The sequence below is a fragment of the Tupaia chinensis genome, unplaced genomic scaffold (assembly GCF_000334495.1).
Source record: "Tupaia chinensis unplaced genomic scaffold, TupChi_1.0 Scaffold000126_2, whole genome shotgun sequence".
NCBI classification, from domain to species: domain Eukaryota; kingdom Metazoa; phylum Chordata; class Mammalia; order Scandentia; family Tupaiidae; genus Tupaia; species Tupaia belangeri.
The window spans coordinates 2,711,658-2,725,855 of NW_006159594.1; the positions used below are offsets into that span (position 1 = coordinate 2,711,658).

General features: G+C 43.1%; 1 protein-coding gene across 1 annotated transcript; it reads right to left on the minus strand.

Moving 5' to 3' along the window:
• Positions 1-8,887: 8,887 nt before the first annotated feature.
• LOC102491108 (chymase) lies at positions 8,888-11,788 on the minus strand. Its single transcript, XM_006144611.2, has 5 exons — positions 11,699-11,788; positions 10,930-11,080; positions 10,044-10,179; positions 9,564-9,818; positions 8,888-9,199 (listed from the first exon to the last, which is right to left on the minus strand). Exons 1-5 carry the CDS (start codon positions 11,754-11,756, stop codon positions 9,056-9,058), a joined length of 744 nt encoding a protein of 247 aa, XP_006144673.1. The 5' UTR covers positions 11,757-11,788; the 3' UTR covers positions 8,888-9,055.
• Positions 11,789-14,198: the final 2,410 nt, after the last annotated feature.

Genomic DNA, 14,198 nt, shown 5'->3' on the forward strand with positions numbered 1-14,198 from the left:
AAGGAGAAGTGGCCTTATAGAGAAGTGGGATGACTGGGCCGGCAGATGGTGTGGTAGTTAAGGGCCCTGGACTCCCAGATGGCTGACCTTGGTTTGATTCTCGACCTGGTGACTTGTTTTCTCTCTTTCTGTGTGTCCCTCTCTGGTCAGATTAAAATAAATAAATGAAGTTAAATAAAATAATTCTTTAAGAAAAAAGAAGTGGGATGGCTCATTGGGCTTGGTTATGGAACTAACTGAAGGACAACATTTATAGAATTGAGCTGCTGTCCTACAAGGTATTTTACATGTTCTAAATCAACAACCCAATACACAGAGCTGTTTCTTTCATAGTCAAGATACATGATTCTGATGGGACCAGCAGTTTGTGTAATGGCTATGTTGCTGGACTCCCATGTAGTCAACTGTGGTTTGAGTCCCGGACCTGGTGGTTTAAACTCATGCTGGGCGTGTGTGCGTGTGTGCCCAAGATCCCGAGAGGAGGATGGAGGAGAAGGGATTGCGGTGTGGCCATCACCCCTTGGGGGGGGTGATTTCTCGCTTTCTGTCTCTCTGTTTCTCTCTGTCTTTCTGGCGAGGGCATGTTCCCTATAGCAAAAATCTCTCCCCTCATCCCCCCCCACCCCCCAAAAAAGGAAGACCCATGAATCTGAGAACCAAAGGGTAGAAGTCAGAATGGCTTATTAACCTTAATAAATTGCAAAATTTGGTTTGAGCTAGTTTAGAGGTCTCTGTTCCTAAACAGGGAACAGTTCTACTGGGGTCATGATAATAGTTCACCTGAACTGCAGGATGAAGCTACCACTTAATTATTTTACACTCTTCAGGAAATGAAATCCACACTGAAAAGAGAAGTTCAGTCTGTGAACTGGGATGATTTATATTAATTATTAAAGAATAATAGCATTGCTGTTATGTAACCAGGATAGGGAGGATTATTCTTGGAAGCCAAGGGATCTTCCAGGGTTTTTTTTTTTTGCTATTTCAGTTTCCGTGGTTGGGGAATTGCAGCAGTTAAAAGCAATACGATACAGGTAGGGACACAAATGCTTTAGCCCTTTCAGGGAGAAAGCTTTAGGCTACTCTGCTAGGTAAAGAACAGGACCAGCTGGGGTACCATCTGAGAGCAAAGAAAACTTGGAAGGGCTCCTGGGAAAAAGTAGTTATAAATACTACCAACAGCTTTTTGCCCTGTTGCAGAAACAAAGATGATGATAGCTGTGATATATCCTACTGTGCTTTTTGTGTCTATTTATACGTACTATCCAATATGTCAGCAGTTAAGGAAGTAAGGTCCCACTTGGTTGACTGCAGTTGGAATCCTGGCCCCACCAGCTTGAAAAGACATCTTTTTAAGAACATGTGTGCCCAAAATTTTGACAGGAAGGAGAAATGGAGAAAAGGGGTTGCGATGTGACTATTCCCCACTGTGGGGTGCTTTCTCTCTCTCTGGCAAGTGCATATGCCCTCTGGCAATTAAAAACGTTTGTTTCTTTCATGAGAGAGAGAGAGAGAGAAAGAGAGACATCCCTAACAGTGTCCTCATGCTATAACCAGTTATAAGAGGAACCGAAGTAACTCCATGTGAAGTTCAATGCCATAGTTTAAAAATACTGTAGACTGGGGACCAGCAGGTGGCTTAATGATTACCTCGCTGGACTCCCACATAGTCAATCATGGTTCAAGTGCTAGACCTGGTGACTTAAAACTCAAGCCAGATGTGTGTGTGTACATGCCTAAAATCTCACGAGGAGAATGGAAGAGAAGGGATTGCAGCATGGCCATCTGCCCTGGGGGGGACATGTGATTTCTTGCTTTCTATCTTTCTGTCTCTCCGGTGAGTGCATGTGCACTATAACAAAAAAATCTCTCTAAAAAATACTATAGACTGGCCTTTAGCTTATTTTATTTCCTTTTTTAATAATTATTTTATTTTTATTTATTCATTCATTAATTTTTAAAATTTGACTAGAGAGAGACAGAGGGTGAGAGAGAAAGAAAGTGAGAAAGCAAGCCACCGGATTCAGGACCTGAACCCTGGTCAGCCATGTGGGAGTGTCCAGCGCCTTAACCACCACACCACTTGGTCGGCTATATGGGAGTTCAGCATTCATTAATTTTTAAAATTTGACTAGAGAGAGACAGAGGGTGAGAGAGAAAGAAAGTGAGAAAGCAAGCCACCGGATTCAGGACCTGAACCCTGGTCAGCCATGTGGGAGTGTCCAGCGCCTTAACCACCACACCACTTGGTCGGCTATATGGGAGTTCAGAGACATAGGCATTACGCTAACTGCTGGTCCCCCTAATCATAGTTTTGCTGAGATTTTGTGGAGACCAGAGGACCTTAAAACAATGGAGCAGATAGACTCAAAGAGATGAGAATGTTCTACTCTGGTGACCAGGTCCAGCCCAAACGGCTGCAGCTGAGAATGATAACCTTGACGCCAGCAAGGCCCCTTTATGGGATCTGTGGAGAGGATGATTAACTGCTGTGTTATGCAAAGCTTCATGGAGTCCCCCTTACTTTCCTTTATCATTTCTTGGTCTGTGACTTCAGAGAACTAATCTTTTGAAGGTTAGTTCACCATCTTTCCAGGTCACTGATTTCCCAAATAAAGTTAGCTTTTATTTCCACCAACACTGTCTCTTGACTACTTACTGGCCTCTGAGCAGCAGCGACGACACATGGGTTCAGTTATTGGGCTGGACACACAGCCAGGACAGTCCCACACTTGGTCTAGTTACAATTCACGATCCAACCCCAGCCCCTTAACCCGGATTAAAGGCATGCATGCGTCTCTCTATAGAGGGAGGCCTCAGGACAAGAACCTGGGACTTTCCCATGTGAGTCCTAGTGCGTTACCTCTGTGCCGCCACTTGGCCCCCATAACTCAGTTTTTATATCAGTATGACTGTAAATTTAATTCATAATTGAACCATACATTATACTATAATTTCATTTTCTTTATTTCATACCATCGTTTCATTTTTTCTTTTAAACTTAAAAAATAATTTTTTAGAGTTATATTTTGGTTCTTCATTAACTTAGCTTTATATGTACTTATTGATATTCCTTTGGGAAATTCTAACCAGTAATGACAAACACCATAGCCACTCCATCAGTTCCATTCTTCCCTATGGATGCATTCCTCTAAGGGTTCTTTGTCTTTTTTGTTCAAATATGAACTAGGTTGTTTTTAGATCTGTTGCCAGCTGTCATCCTAGGACTTTCTTTCACCATCATCTATTTTTTTTTTTTTTTTTGCTTTAGGGCGCGGGCGCTCGCCAGACAGACAGAGAGAGACAGAAAGCGAGAAATCACCCCCTGGGGGGATGGCCACGTCGCAATCCCTTCTCCTCCATTCTCCTTTCAGTATCTTGGGCACGCGCACACGCCCCCCCGGTGTGAGTTTTAAGCCACTGGGTCCGGGATGTGAACCGCGGTTGAGTACATGGGAGTCCAGTGACATAGCCATTACGCTAACGACTGGTCCCTTCACCATCATCTTTATTTATTCATTTTTGAATGATTTATTATTATTATTATTAAAATTTGCTATAGGGCATGTGCACTCACTACAGAGAGACAGAGAAGGGAAGTGAGAAAGCAAGTCACCAGGTCCAGGACTTGAACCACGGTCAACCATGTGAATCCAGCACCTTAACCACCACGCCACCTGCTGGCCCCTCACCATCATCTTTAAAGGTTTCTTTACCTCTTTCTTGTTTTAGAGCCCAAGTTCCCTGTTGCATATCTATCTTTTTTTTTTTTTTAATTTATTTACTCTTCAATTTGTCTAACCTCTGTAGGTTTCTAGGAAAGGATACTTGGAAAACAAATTTTTTTTGAGGCTTTCAAAGCTGAAAATACCTTTATTCATTCTGTTGATTGATAAACTGACTGCTTGAGCAATTCGAGGGTTGAATTACATTTTCTGGTTTCACGAGCATACCTTTTTGCTTCATGACAAACAGAAATAATATGAGGGACTTTCAAACATATGAGAGAGGAATTGCTGGTCTCGAAGGGAGTAGGAAAGGTCTCTGATGACCTTCCCGAAGTGTACCTAGCCAACAAACCACATTTCATCTGAGCCCAGTGTGCTGGCGTGGATTGGGGTGGCCAGGACCCTTGCTTCTGTGACCAGTGTCCAGGTGTGAATACTCATGTCCTGGGAGAATGTACTAGACATGGATCCGAGGGTCCTGGAAACTGGTGGGAGTTAGAGCAGCAGAGATTCCTCTTACACCTGAGGCAGCAAGGAGGACAGGGTTGCTTTAGGGCCAGAAAACAAGGCACCCTGTGGATCCCTGTATCAGCAATAGAAGGGCAAATTCATCTGAAAATGCTCTGAATCAAGATCTCTGAGAGAGCTGAAGTGTTTCTGGAAAGGGAAGATAGATTACATTTTTTTTTTTTTTAAGATTACACCTTTTGGTGGGACAAGTTTCAAAGAATTTGGAGACCATGTTTTACAGTTGCCACAATCTCCTTTCTGGCTAGAAATTATTGATGTTCTTCCCATATGTAAAATAATTTTAGCTCCTTCCGGGACTTCTAAGAGTCTCAGCCTATGATAGTGCCAGGCACAGATAAGCTTAAGGTACAGGTTTTATAAATCATGTCCAGATGTAAAAGAAGTTCTTGGGTTCAGTTTTATTTTTTGGAGAGGTTTTTCACTATAGGGCGCGTGCGCTCGCCAGACAGACAGAGAGAGTCATAGAGACAGAAAGCGAGAAATCAGCCCCTGGGGGGATGGTAACACCGCAATACCTTCTCCATTCTCCTCTTGGGATCTTGGGCATGCACGCATGCACACGCACCCGGCATGAGTTTTAAGCCACCGGGTCCGGGACGTGAACCGCGGTCGACTACCTGGGAGTCCAGCGACATAGCCATTACGCTAACTGTTGGTTCCTGGGTTCAGTTCCTTTTGAAATGAAGATCGAATTAACAAGACAGATTATCTGTCCCTCACACGCACCACATACCATGACAGAACAGACAGGATAACCACATAGACACTCCAGCTTAAAAGGAAGAAATGGGAGATACCTGGCAGTCACTGTCCATAGCAGTTCTGGAATTCAGCCAGGCACATGTTTCCAGTGTTTTGAGAAAGGCCAAGGACTACTTCCTAGGGATGATTCTACATGCTCTTGGCTCCACTCTCAATCTTCCTTCCTTTTCCATAGGAAAATGGAGTGTATACCTGCTCATTGTCTGCAAGATTGCCTGTCAGGTATTGTCTTTGACTTTTCTAGTTTAAGCTGGCGGTGCATCCATCCTAAAGACTCTCTTAAAGGGTTGGTCTCCTAGCCTGGTGGTTAAGGGAAGTTGGATCCTGCATGGCCAGCCACAGTTCAAATTCCAATCCTGGGGGGCTTGAAAAACATACTGGGTGCGCACATGTGCATATATGCCCCCAAATCTTGAAAAATCACAAAAGCAGGGAAAGATGGAGAAGGGATTGCAGAGTGACTTTTCCCCATAGGGTGGGCTTTCTCCTCTGTCTTTCTGGTGAGCACATGCACTCTCTAGCAAAAAAAAGGGGGGGGAGGGGGCGCGGTTTGAACATTTTTTGCCAGAGGGTACAGGCACTCACAAGAAACAGAGAAACAGAGGAAGAGGGAGAAGATAGCCCCCAAATGGGGGTAACCATACGGTGATCTTTTCTTCTTTATTTCTTCATCCTGTTAGGATTTTGGGCACATGCACACACACACACACACACACACACACACACACGCACACACATTCAGCCTGTTTTTTTAAGTTACCAGGTCTGGAATTTGAACTGTGCAATTCATCACGTGGGATTTAGTTCCCTCACCCACTAGGGGTTGGCACCATGTTGCCTTTTAAAGACAATAAATTATGTTGAATTTTCCTGAATTATTACTTTTTTTTTGTATTTGCCATTCTTTATTTTTTTGTTCCTAGATATTCTAACTGGGATTGAGTGTTATCTCATTCTGATTTTAGCTTGCAATTCTCTTATGACAAGATACTTTGAACATTGTTTCATATGCCTTTTTGTCATTTATAAATCTTCCTTGGAGAGTTGTCTGTTCAGTTTCTTCGCCCATTTTTTAAATAACTTTATTTATTTTACATTCTTTCACTAAACATCACCACAGCATAAAAAATGTGATTTCCCATCCAGAATACACTGTAAAGTGGCTTAATCATACATGTTATCATCAACAAATAATTTTCCATTTCTTGTTTCTTATATATATTTTTCATTTCTCACCCTCTACTATTTCCCATCCTCCTCCTGCCCTGTTTCTGGTATCTGTAGTTGCTTTCCATTCCTTTATTCTTTCCCACATTTCATTGATTCACAAAATAATTAATATAAATCCTTTCAATAGTAAGTTCAGCTGATATATACATATCTGCAAATACATGTTGACTTTAGGCATGAAACTCTGCAGGTAGAACGAATATACTACAAAGTCTATATATAGTATAGTATATATAGTATAGAGTATATATACTATAAAGTCTATATAAAGCCTAACTGAGGCTATATATCTTACTGCGGTCATGGAATAGGTATTTTTTTTAATTTCTAGAAAGGCAGTTTTGGCCTTAATAAACAAAATCAAGAAATGTTAAGAGAACTTTGCTTAATACGTAAAGCCAGGAAACAGGTTAGGATTCAGTTAGAATAGTATGAACATGGACCTGTCCACAATTCAAGAGAAGACAAAAATCTTTAACTCTGGAAAATAAAGCATAGAAGACCAGCAATGTTTTAGTCAAAAGTCAAAATTCTAGTTCACCAGTTCAAACTCATGTACTTAATCTATCGTCTGTTGTGGTCTGATCTTTCTATTTAAATTCTGGAAGATAACGTCCAACTCTGGACTTGTCCCTACCATTAAGCTGGCCATTTTCTTAATTGTTTTAGAACTCTTATTTCTGTGTGTCTGACTTTAGTTTTTCTGAGATAGCACTCCCTTCAGGACTTGGAGAACTGGTCTGGTGTTGGTAAATTCTTTGAGGTTTTGTTTATTTGAGAATGTTCTTGTCTTCTCTTCTCAGATGAAGGATAATCTTGCTGGATACAGTATTCTTGGTTGAAATTGTTTTTCACTCAACCCTTTGAGTATATTTTCCCATTCTTTCCTTGCTCGCATTGTTTCAGATGAGAGGTCTGCTGTTAGCCTGATGGGATAGCCTTTGTAGGTAACTTGATGTTTCTTTCTTGCCTATCTTAGTATCTTGCCTTTGTCTGTGGTGTGGTATTATTACATATTTTTGAAAACAAGTTTTCAATGGGTTCAATTCATCCAGTCATAAAAATTTGGCTTTCAAACTTTTGTCTGGGATTCTATTTTTTTTTTGTTATTAAAAATGTTGAGATTAACATCTTTTTACATGAATCTTGATGCATGTCTCTGTTTCTTTTTTTTCTTTTTCTTAAAGGCAAGTTTCTAGAAATAATTCATTTGGTCAAAGGGATCCACCACCCCCTCAGAAGCCACGGACATTATCTGCCTCAGATTCCTTTTGGTTTGCTCCTGTCCTACTCTATTTTCTCTCCTTCAACCAGTGCTTTGACTGGCAAGTGTTTGTGCTGAGCAGGCTATAGTTTTGGATTTCTTGCTGGTTTCAATAAAGCCCTTTGTGGGTGGGCGTTGTTCAAGAAGGACTTGTGATGCTGTCACATCCTCCTTGTATCTGCTCCCAGTATCTGTTTTGAAGCAGTGAGTGAGAGGCAATATCCTCTGCATCTCAGATTAATGCTTCACAGATGGTAGATCTTCTCTTACATAGATGGATTATGTGGAGGCGATGTGTGTCACCAACTGCCTCTTTTATGTCAAGTATCTAAGCTAGTAGCCCTCAACCCAAGAGTAGTCATACTCTCAGCCTGGGGTCATTTAGCATTCCTGGAGACATTATGGTTGTTGAACTTGGTAGTGGAGAGGGGTGTTGCTACTAGCATCTAGCAGGGAGAGGCCAGGGATAAAAAGATCACATCTTGTTCACCATTTTAAATGTTCTTTTTTTAAAAAAAATTTTCCATAAGGCATAGGAGCTCAATAAACAGAGGAAGAAAGAGAGAGAGAGAGAGAACCACCCTTTGCCCCCTATCCTTAGGGGGCTACACTGCAATCCCTCCTCCTTTGAGCTCCTCTAAGAATTTTGGGCACATAGGCATACACACCTAGTGTGTTTTTTAAGCTGCTGGATCTGGGACACCAAGTTGGCTATCTGGGACACCAAGTGGGCTATCCGCCATGTGGGATCCAACCTTTTAATGCGCCATGCCACTGGTTGGCCTCCAAATGTTCTTAATGACTCTGAATATTACTAAAAATAAATCATAATTGGGGCCAGCTGGTGGTGTGATGGTTAGGATGGCTGGATCCCACATGACTGACTGTACAATTTGAGTCCTGGACTTGGGGGCTTGAAAAACACGCTGGGAACAGAGGAGGGAAAGATGGAGGAGAGGGGATTGTGGCACGACCATGCCCCATGGGAAGTGATGTTTTTACTTTCTCTCTCTTTTACTCCAGTGAGCACATGTGCCCCATGACCAAATTAAAAAAAAAAAAAGAAAAAAAATGAATTGTAATTGGTAGAGGGTTAAAGGATCTTACAACTCTCTTTCAAACCACCTTCATTTCTTGTTTAAGGTGGAAATATGGATGCTGCCTCTCCAGGGAAATTCATTCCCTTCTTTCTTTCTCTATTTTTCTTCATTATTTCTTTTCTATCTTTGCCTCTGTCTCCTTTTCTCTCTCTTACATGCATATACACACATGCACACTCTCTCTCTCAAAATCTTGTGGGTGCTTGTTCTGGGAACCAGATCACTGTGCACAGAGCAAAAAGAACAGCTGACAGAGGAGACAAACACTCAAGTCTGGAGATTGGGTTTTTATTGAGGTTTGCTGAGACCTCTGTGACTTGTAGAAACCTGACAGAGACTCATGAATGTGACAGGGCTCAGCAGGAGCCAGAGGCAGGGCAGAGTGTTACAGTGTCCCTGCTATGGTCTAGTCCCAGATTCCCTCGAAGGCTGGTTCAGGGTTAATTGTTCTTCAAGACCTGGTTGATCCAGGGTCGGTAATAGGAGATTCGGGTGAAGACAGCAGGGGGCTTTGCATCCCCTCGACCATAGGACACAATGCCCTGAGCCACCCCAGCACACAGAAGAGGGCCTCCAGAGTCTCCCTGTGGGATGAGGGGAGGAGGAAGCAAAGGTGAGCCAGGAAAGTCCTCCAGTCCAACCCATGGGTCTTTACCTATAGTCAGGCCCAGAAACCCTGGCTCCTTAGGGGGTTACATGTCTAGGTCTGATGCCCTTTACTCCTTTCCTGGGACAGCCAACCCATCTCCTTAATGTCACCCATGTGCCCTAGGCAGCAGACTGGGATAGATGGTCACAGACCATCCGGGGGCGTGGGCCATGGGAGGACAGAGAATTCCAACTTTCTCAGTTCCTGTGACTCCACACCATGTTGGCTGACAGTCTTTTGACCCCATTCCTTCTAGAACTCTGGTCCCTGAGCAGTGATTTTTATAGTTGAAGGATTACCTTAAATGCAGATTTTTTCTTCCTGGGATTGCCCACACATAGCTGGCGATTGTGGTCAAAATCTTCGAAGTTTTTGCAGGCCTGGGGCTCCATAAGTCTCAGCTTCACTTCTTGCAGAGTGTCTGAGCCTGGCTCCACCACACCTGTTCTTCCCCAGCCAGCCACCCGGCACACTCTCCCAGGTAAGACAAAGCTGAATCGTGGTGGGAGGGGGAGCGTCCCCACAGCCAGGGTTAGGTTGGCTTTCTCCTCCAGCTGTGAAGGGAATGAGGGCCTTCAGTGCTGGAAATGGACTATGGGCTAGATGGAGGCAAGAAGAGAAGGACAGGGCAGATTGCTTCAGGTTAGAGTCAAGTCCAAAGGGGTGGGATGGCAGGGGGTACAGTCCAGAGGAAGGACAGAGACATTTTGGGGTAGTGGGGACCTGCAGGAGAAGTCTAAGAGAAAGGAATTAGAAAAGGGGAAGAAAGATGTTGTTACCTTTAGTAACATGATGTCGTTGTGAATAAGATGGTCATCATATTTTGGATGAGGGAATTGCTTTACAACCTTAAACTTTTGCCATGTGTCTTCTTTCCTTTGTATGTTATGAACTCCAAGGGTGACCGTAATAGAACTGTTGTGAGGATAAAGGAAACAAGGAGAACAGTGACAGCTTGGGGGTATCTTCTGAGACATGTCCACTCTGAGGGAAGGGGATGGAGTTTCTCACTGGGTCACTGGTATACCTATTCTCCCTTTTCTTGGGCCACTTGTAGCATTTGGAGGTGGCTCAGGTTTTATTAAGAGAAGAGCTTTCTCAGGAAACAGACACAATTTCCAGTGTCCGGCATCCCATCTGGAAATTGCTGTGGAAAGAGTAGGCCGTGGAGAACCCAGGGGACAGGGTCAGCACCTTCTAATTCAGGGAGCTCTATGTGAACGCCAGCCTTTGGGAAGCAAGTGTTTCAGAGGAAAGGGGGACATGGTGGGGCCTCACATGGACTCTGTTCTCTGCCTCCCAGAAAGAGTGGGCTCAAACCCTCAGAACCAAAGGCCGGCATTCTTGGAAAAGGCATAGAGGAAGTGGCCCAGAGAATGGGGTACATTCTTTTCAAAGTGAGTCACATATCTTATATGTTGGGGTTGGACGGAGGGGAACTATTTTCAGAGGAAGGATCTTGGATGAGGTCTCCTTGTCCTCTCTAGGGTTGCTGAGATTACAGAAATTGAGGTTCAGGACATCTATTCAATTGAGACCAGTCACTGAAGCCCAAGTTTCCCCTCTCCTGGAAGTGAACCAAGACCTCAGATCCCCTCTTCAGACTCCACTGCAAGTGAACTCCTGATTGCTGTCCTAGAAATAAACAGCACCCTGTTGTCCCACCTTCCAGCACAGTGAGCAGCTGTCATCACAAAGTCCCGCCTTATCAGGAAACCACCACAAGATGCAATGTAACCCCGAGGAGTGACAATTTGCAAGTGGGCCATGTAGGGGCGGGAGTGTGGCTTGCACTCTGTTCCCCCGATGATCTCCTCTGGAACAGAGAAACCAAGGCTTGAACACAGGCATTTACAGTCTCTCCAGAGAATGTACAAGCTGGGCTAAAGTTGAGAGAGGCTTCCCTTATATCTCATCCTCAGTATGCATTCTGCCCATCTTCTCTTTCATATCTCTTGGATCTGTTTTCCACACCCACCGCTGCTCACCAACAGTTCCATTCCTTCCTTCAGGCTCAACACTAACCCTGACTTAGTGGATATTCAGATATATTTCACCTCTGATTTCCCCACTCCCATCCAGCACTTGGTCCAACCCAATCTGTTTCCACATAGGACAAACTCTTCAGGTTCCTGTCTTGAACTTCTCCACAACCCAAGAGCAGTGTGTGGCCCTGAAGCAGATTAAGAACATGTCTATTTTCCTGGGAATATCTCTTTTCCTCCCACTGGCTCCGGGCTTTGGTGTAGATTCCTCATTCCTGGGAACTACCATAGACTGTGGAGAATAGTGACTATAACCCAGGTGGAAATGTCACTCTGGGACTCTTGAAGAGACACTCAGGGACCTGTTTATGAGTCACCTCTCTGCAGAATGAACATCTTTGTTCTAGGAGCTGATCCTGCAGATTAGAGGGAAGGACCCCGACACTCACCAGCATCTGCTCTGGAGCACAGGAGAAAGAGCAGCAGGAGGGGAAGAAGGAGGCTCATGTTCTCAGAGAGGCTGCCCAGGGCAGGTGCTGGTTTTGCTTTCTTGTCTTGGATTTTATAACTCCCAGTAGGCAAGGGAGGGGCGGGGCTGGTAACCACAGGAACTGCGTGGTTATGTTTTTTCTGACTCTAAGTTGGTTGTCTTTCTGATCAGGAGTTCCCCCAGAATTGTCCCCAACCCCTGCTATTTAGCTGGAGACAAAATTGAGGGCCAAACTCCCAAATCATGGCTCCCAGAAAGAGCCCTCAACCCTGGTGCCTTATCTGGGTGAAGCATGAGAAATGGATGGACCATGCCTTTTTTGGTTAGGGCAGCTTGTTAAAGGCGCCTCAGAAATGTGGGCTGGGAGAATCTATACACTGAGCATTCATTCAGAAGCATACTTTGATGGCTATGACCTATAGAGGAAATGCATTTTGTAAAAAACATCCCAATGTATATGCATGAACACAGGCATATGTGAGTACCTAAGCACAAACTCGTGCAGATACACAAGACAAAACTTTCAGAAAATGGTATATATCCTAATCACATGTAATGTTAACTGTTAGTTTCCATTCTATCCCATTCACCTTATTTCATTTCACTACATGTCAAAACTTGAGTGTCACCCTCACTTAAAGGAGGAATACCTGCAATTTGAAAACCATTGATCTGGATCTCTCTAAATGAAATGTTCACTAGCAGCAGAAGAGAAAGATCCACGGAGAGTAGATGAGAGAAGGGAACAGACATTAGAACAGAACTGTACTCATATCATCACAAGAGAAAATGGGACTGGAATTACTATTTTCAAAGAGGCAATGCATATCACTTACTCTTGTCATAACTTTTAGATATATTATTACTGTCATAGCTCTTAGATGTATTATTACTTTCATAGCAACCCTGTAAAGTAGGTATTATTATTGCAATTTCATCGATCTGACTATCAAGGCTTATGGTTCAGAATCAGATTTTCCTGATTCCAATTCAAGGGGCCTTTTTGCTTTATCCCTAAAGAAAAATACAGAAATAGAGTCCTGCCAATGGGAAGGAGAAGTATAAACATAGGAGAAGGCTGATTTGCCACAGGGTCCTAGGGTTTCCTAGCTCACATTAGGAATCAAACTTGTTTTGCTATAGCTGAGTATGCTGAGTATATACAGGTGCAGAATATGAGGTTTTACTCTCCCCTCCCAACAACCTTGAGAAATGCCATTATTGTTACTTTACAGATGTAGAGTTGAGACTCAGACACATGACCAAGATTGCACAATCATAGCTATGAGAACTGAGTTTCACACAAACACTTGTTGTCTTCCCTGGACTTGGAAAAAGAATCCAGGGGAAGCAGAATGACATGGAGAGAGTAACGTGAGGGAGCAGGCATCATGTGGGATTAATGATTATCCTAATCACATATAATGTCTGCTGTTAGTTTTCATTCTATTCTATTCCATCTTCCAGCGATAGTGTAGCAGAGAAGTCTGGCTTTGGGGGGAAATTGATGATGAGTCATGTGTATGATGCTGCCTACAATGTCTGGGCCAATCCAAGAGTCAGTATGGCCTTTGCTGGACAGTCTCACGGTGTTGTTTGGATGTTTCTGGCTAGGCAGCCTCTGAAGCCAGTTCTGCAGCATCTTGGGAAGCAGCTGTTGTTGATGCATAATGAAGACTTCACTAATATTAATTCAGTTCTTACAACATGAATGTGTAGTTTGGAAGATCAGTCATTTTCCCATAGCTGAAAGTATTCAAGTAGAGGTTGAAGTCTCATTTAAAATTTAGTTAGTGGGAAAGAAAGGTTGGACCCAATGTAGAAGGACTGTCATTTTAATGGTGGCAGTGATCCCTTAGGCACTATAATGTAGAAGGATCATCCCCTCTGAATTCCTGAAACATTGATTATCAGTGCCATTATTCACTTTGACATTTAAGGCATGCAAGCTGGCTTTGCAGTTAGTTGAGGTGAGTATGAATCCTGGTTCTGCCACTCAACTATTTGTCTGACCTTTGGAAAATTCTTCAAGTTCTCAGCCTTAGTCACTGCATCTGTAGAGTATGAAGAATGACATGGCACAGGTTTATTTTTTCTTTTTCTTTTTAAATTTTTGTATGTGTGCTCAGCAGAGGGAGGCAGAGAGAGAGAGAGAGAGCAAGAGAGAGAGAGAGAGAGAGAGAGAGAGACAGAGAGAGAGGAAAAGAGAGAAATGCCCTCCTAGGGGGATGACTGTGCTGCAATCCCTTCTTCTCCATTCTTCTCTCAGGATTTTAGACATGCATGCACGTGTGTTTTTCTTCTATTTTTAACTTATAAGCATAATTTAATGATGAGTAAAAGTATAGAATTGATGAATAATCTTAAAATATTGAATCATAGAAAAGTAGATAGACCTCTCATTGGAGCAGAAAAAAAGACACGAATGAACATAATTAAAAATTGTTTATTTATTTAAT

Excerpts from the sequence above, each read along its gene's own strand:
- LOC102491108 (XM_006144611.2), bottom strand. The coding sequence starts at position 11,756 with ATGAGCCTCCTTCTTCCCCTCCTGCTGCTCTTTCTCCTGTGCTCCAGA. Across the intron at positions 11,081-11,698 it reads GTGCTCCAGAGCAGATGCTG|AGGAGATCATCGGGGGAACA; the intron begins GTGAGTGTCGGG and ends TCTCTGTTCCAG. Across the intron at positions 9,200-9,563 it reads AGAAAAAATCTGCATTTAAG|GGAGACTCTGGAGGCCCTCT; the intron begins GTAATCCTTCAA and ends CTCATCCCACAG.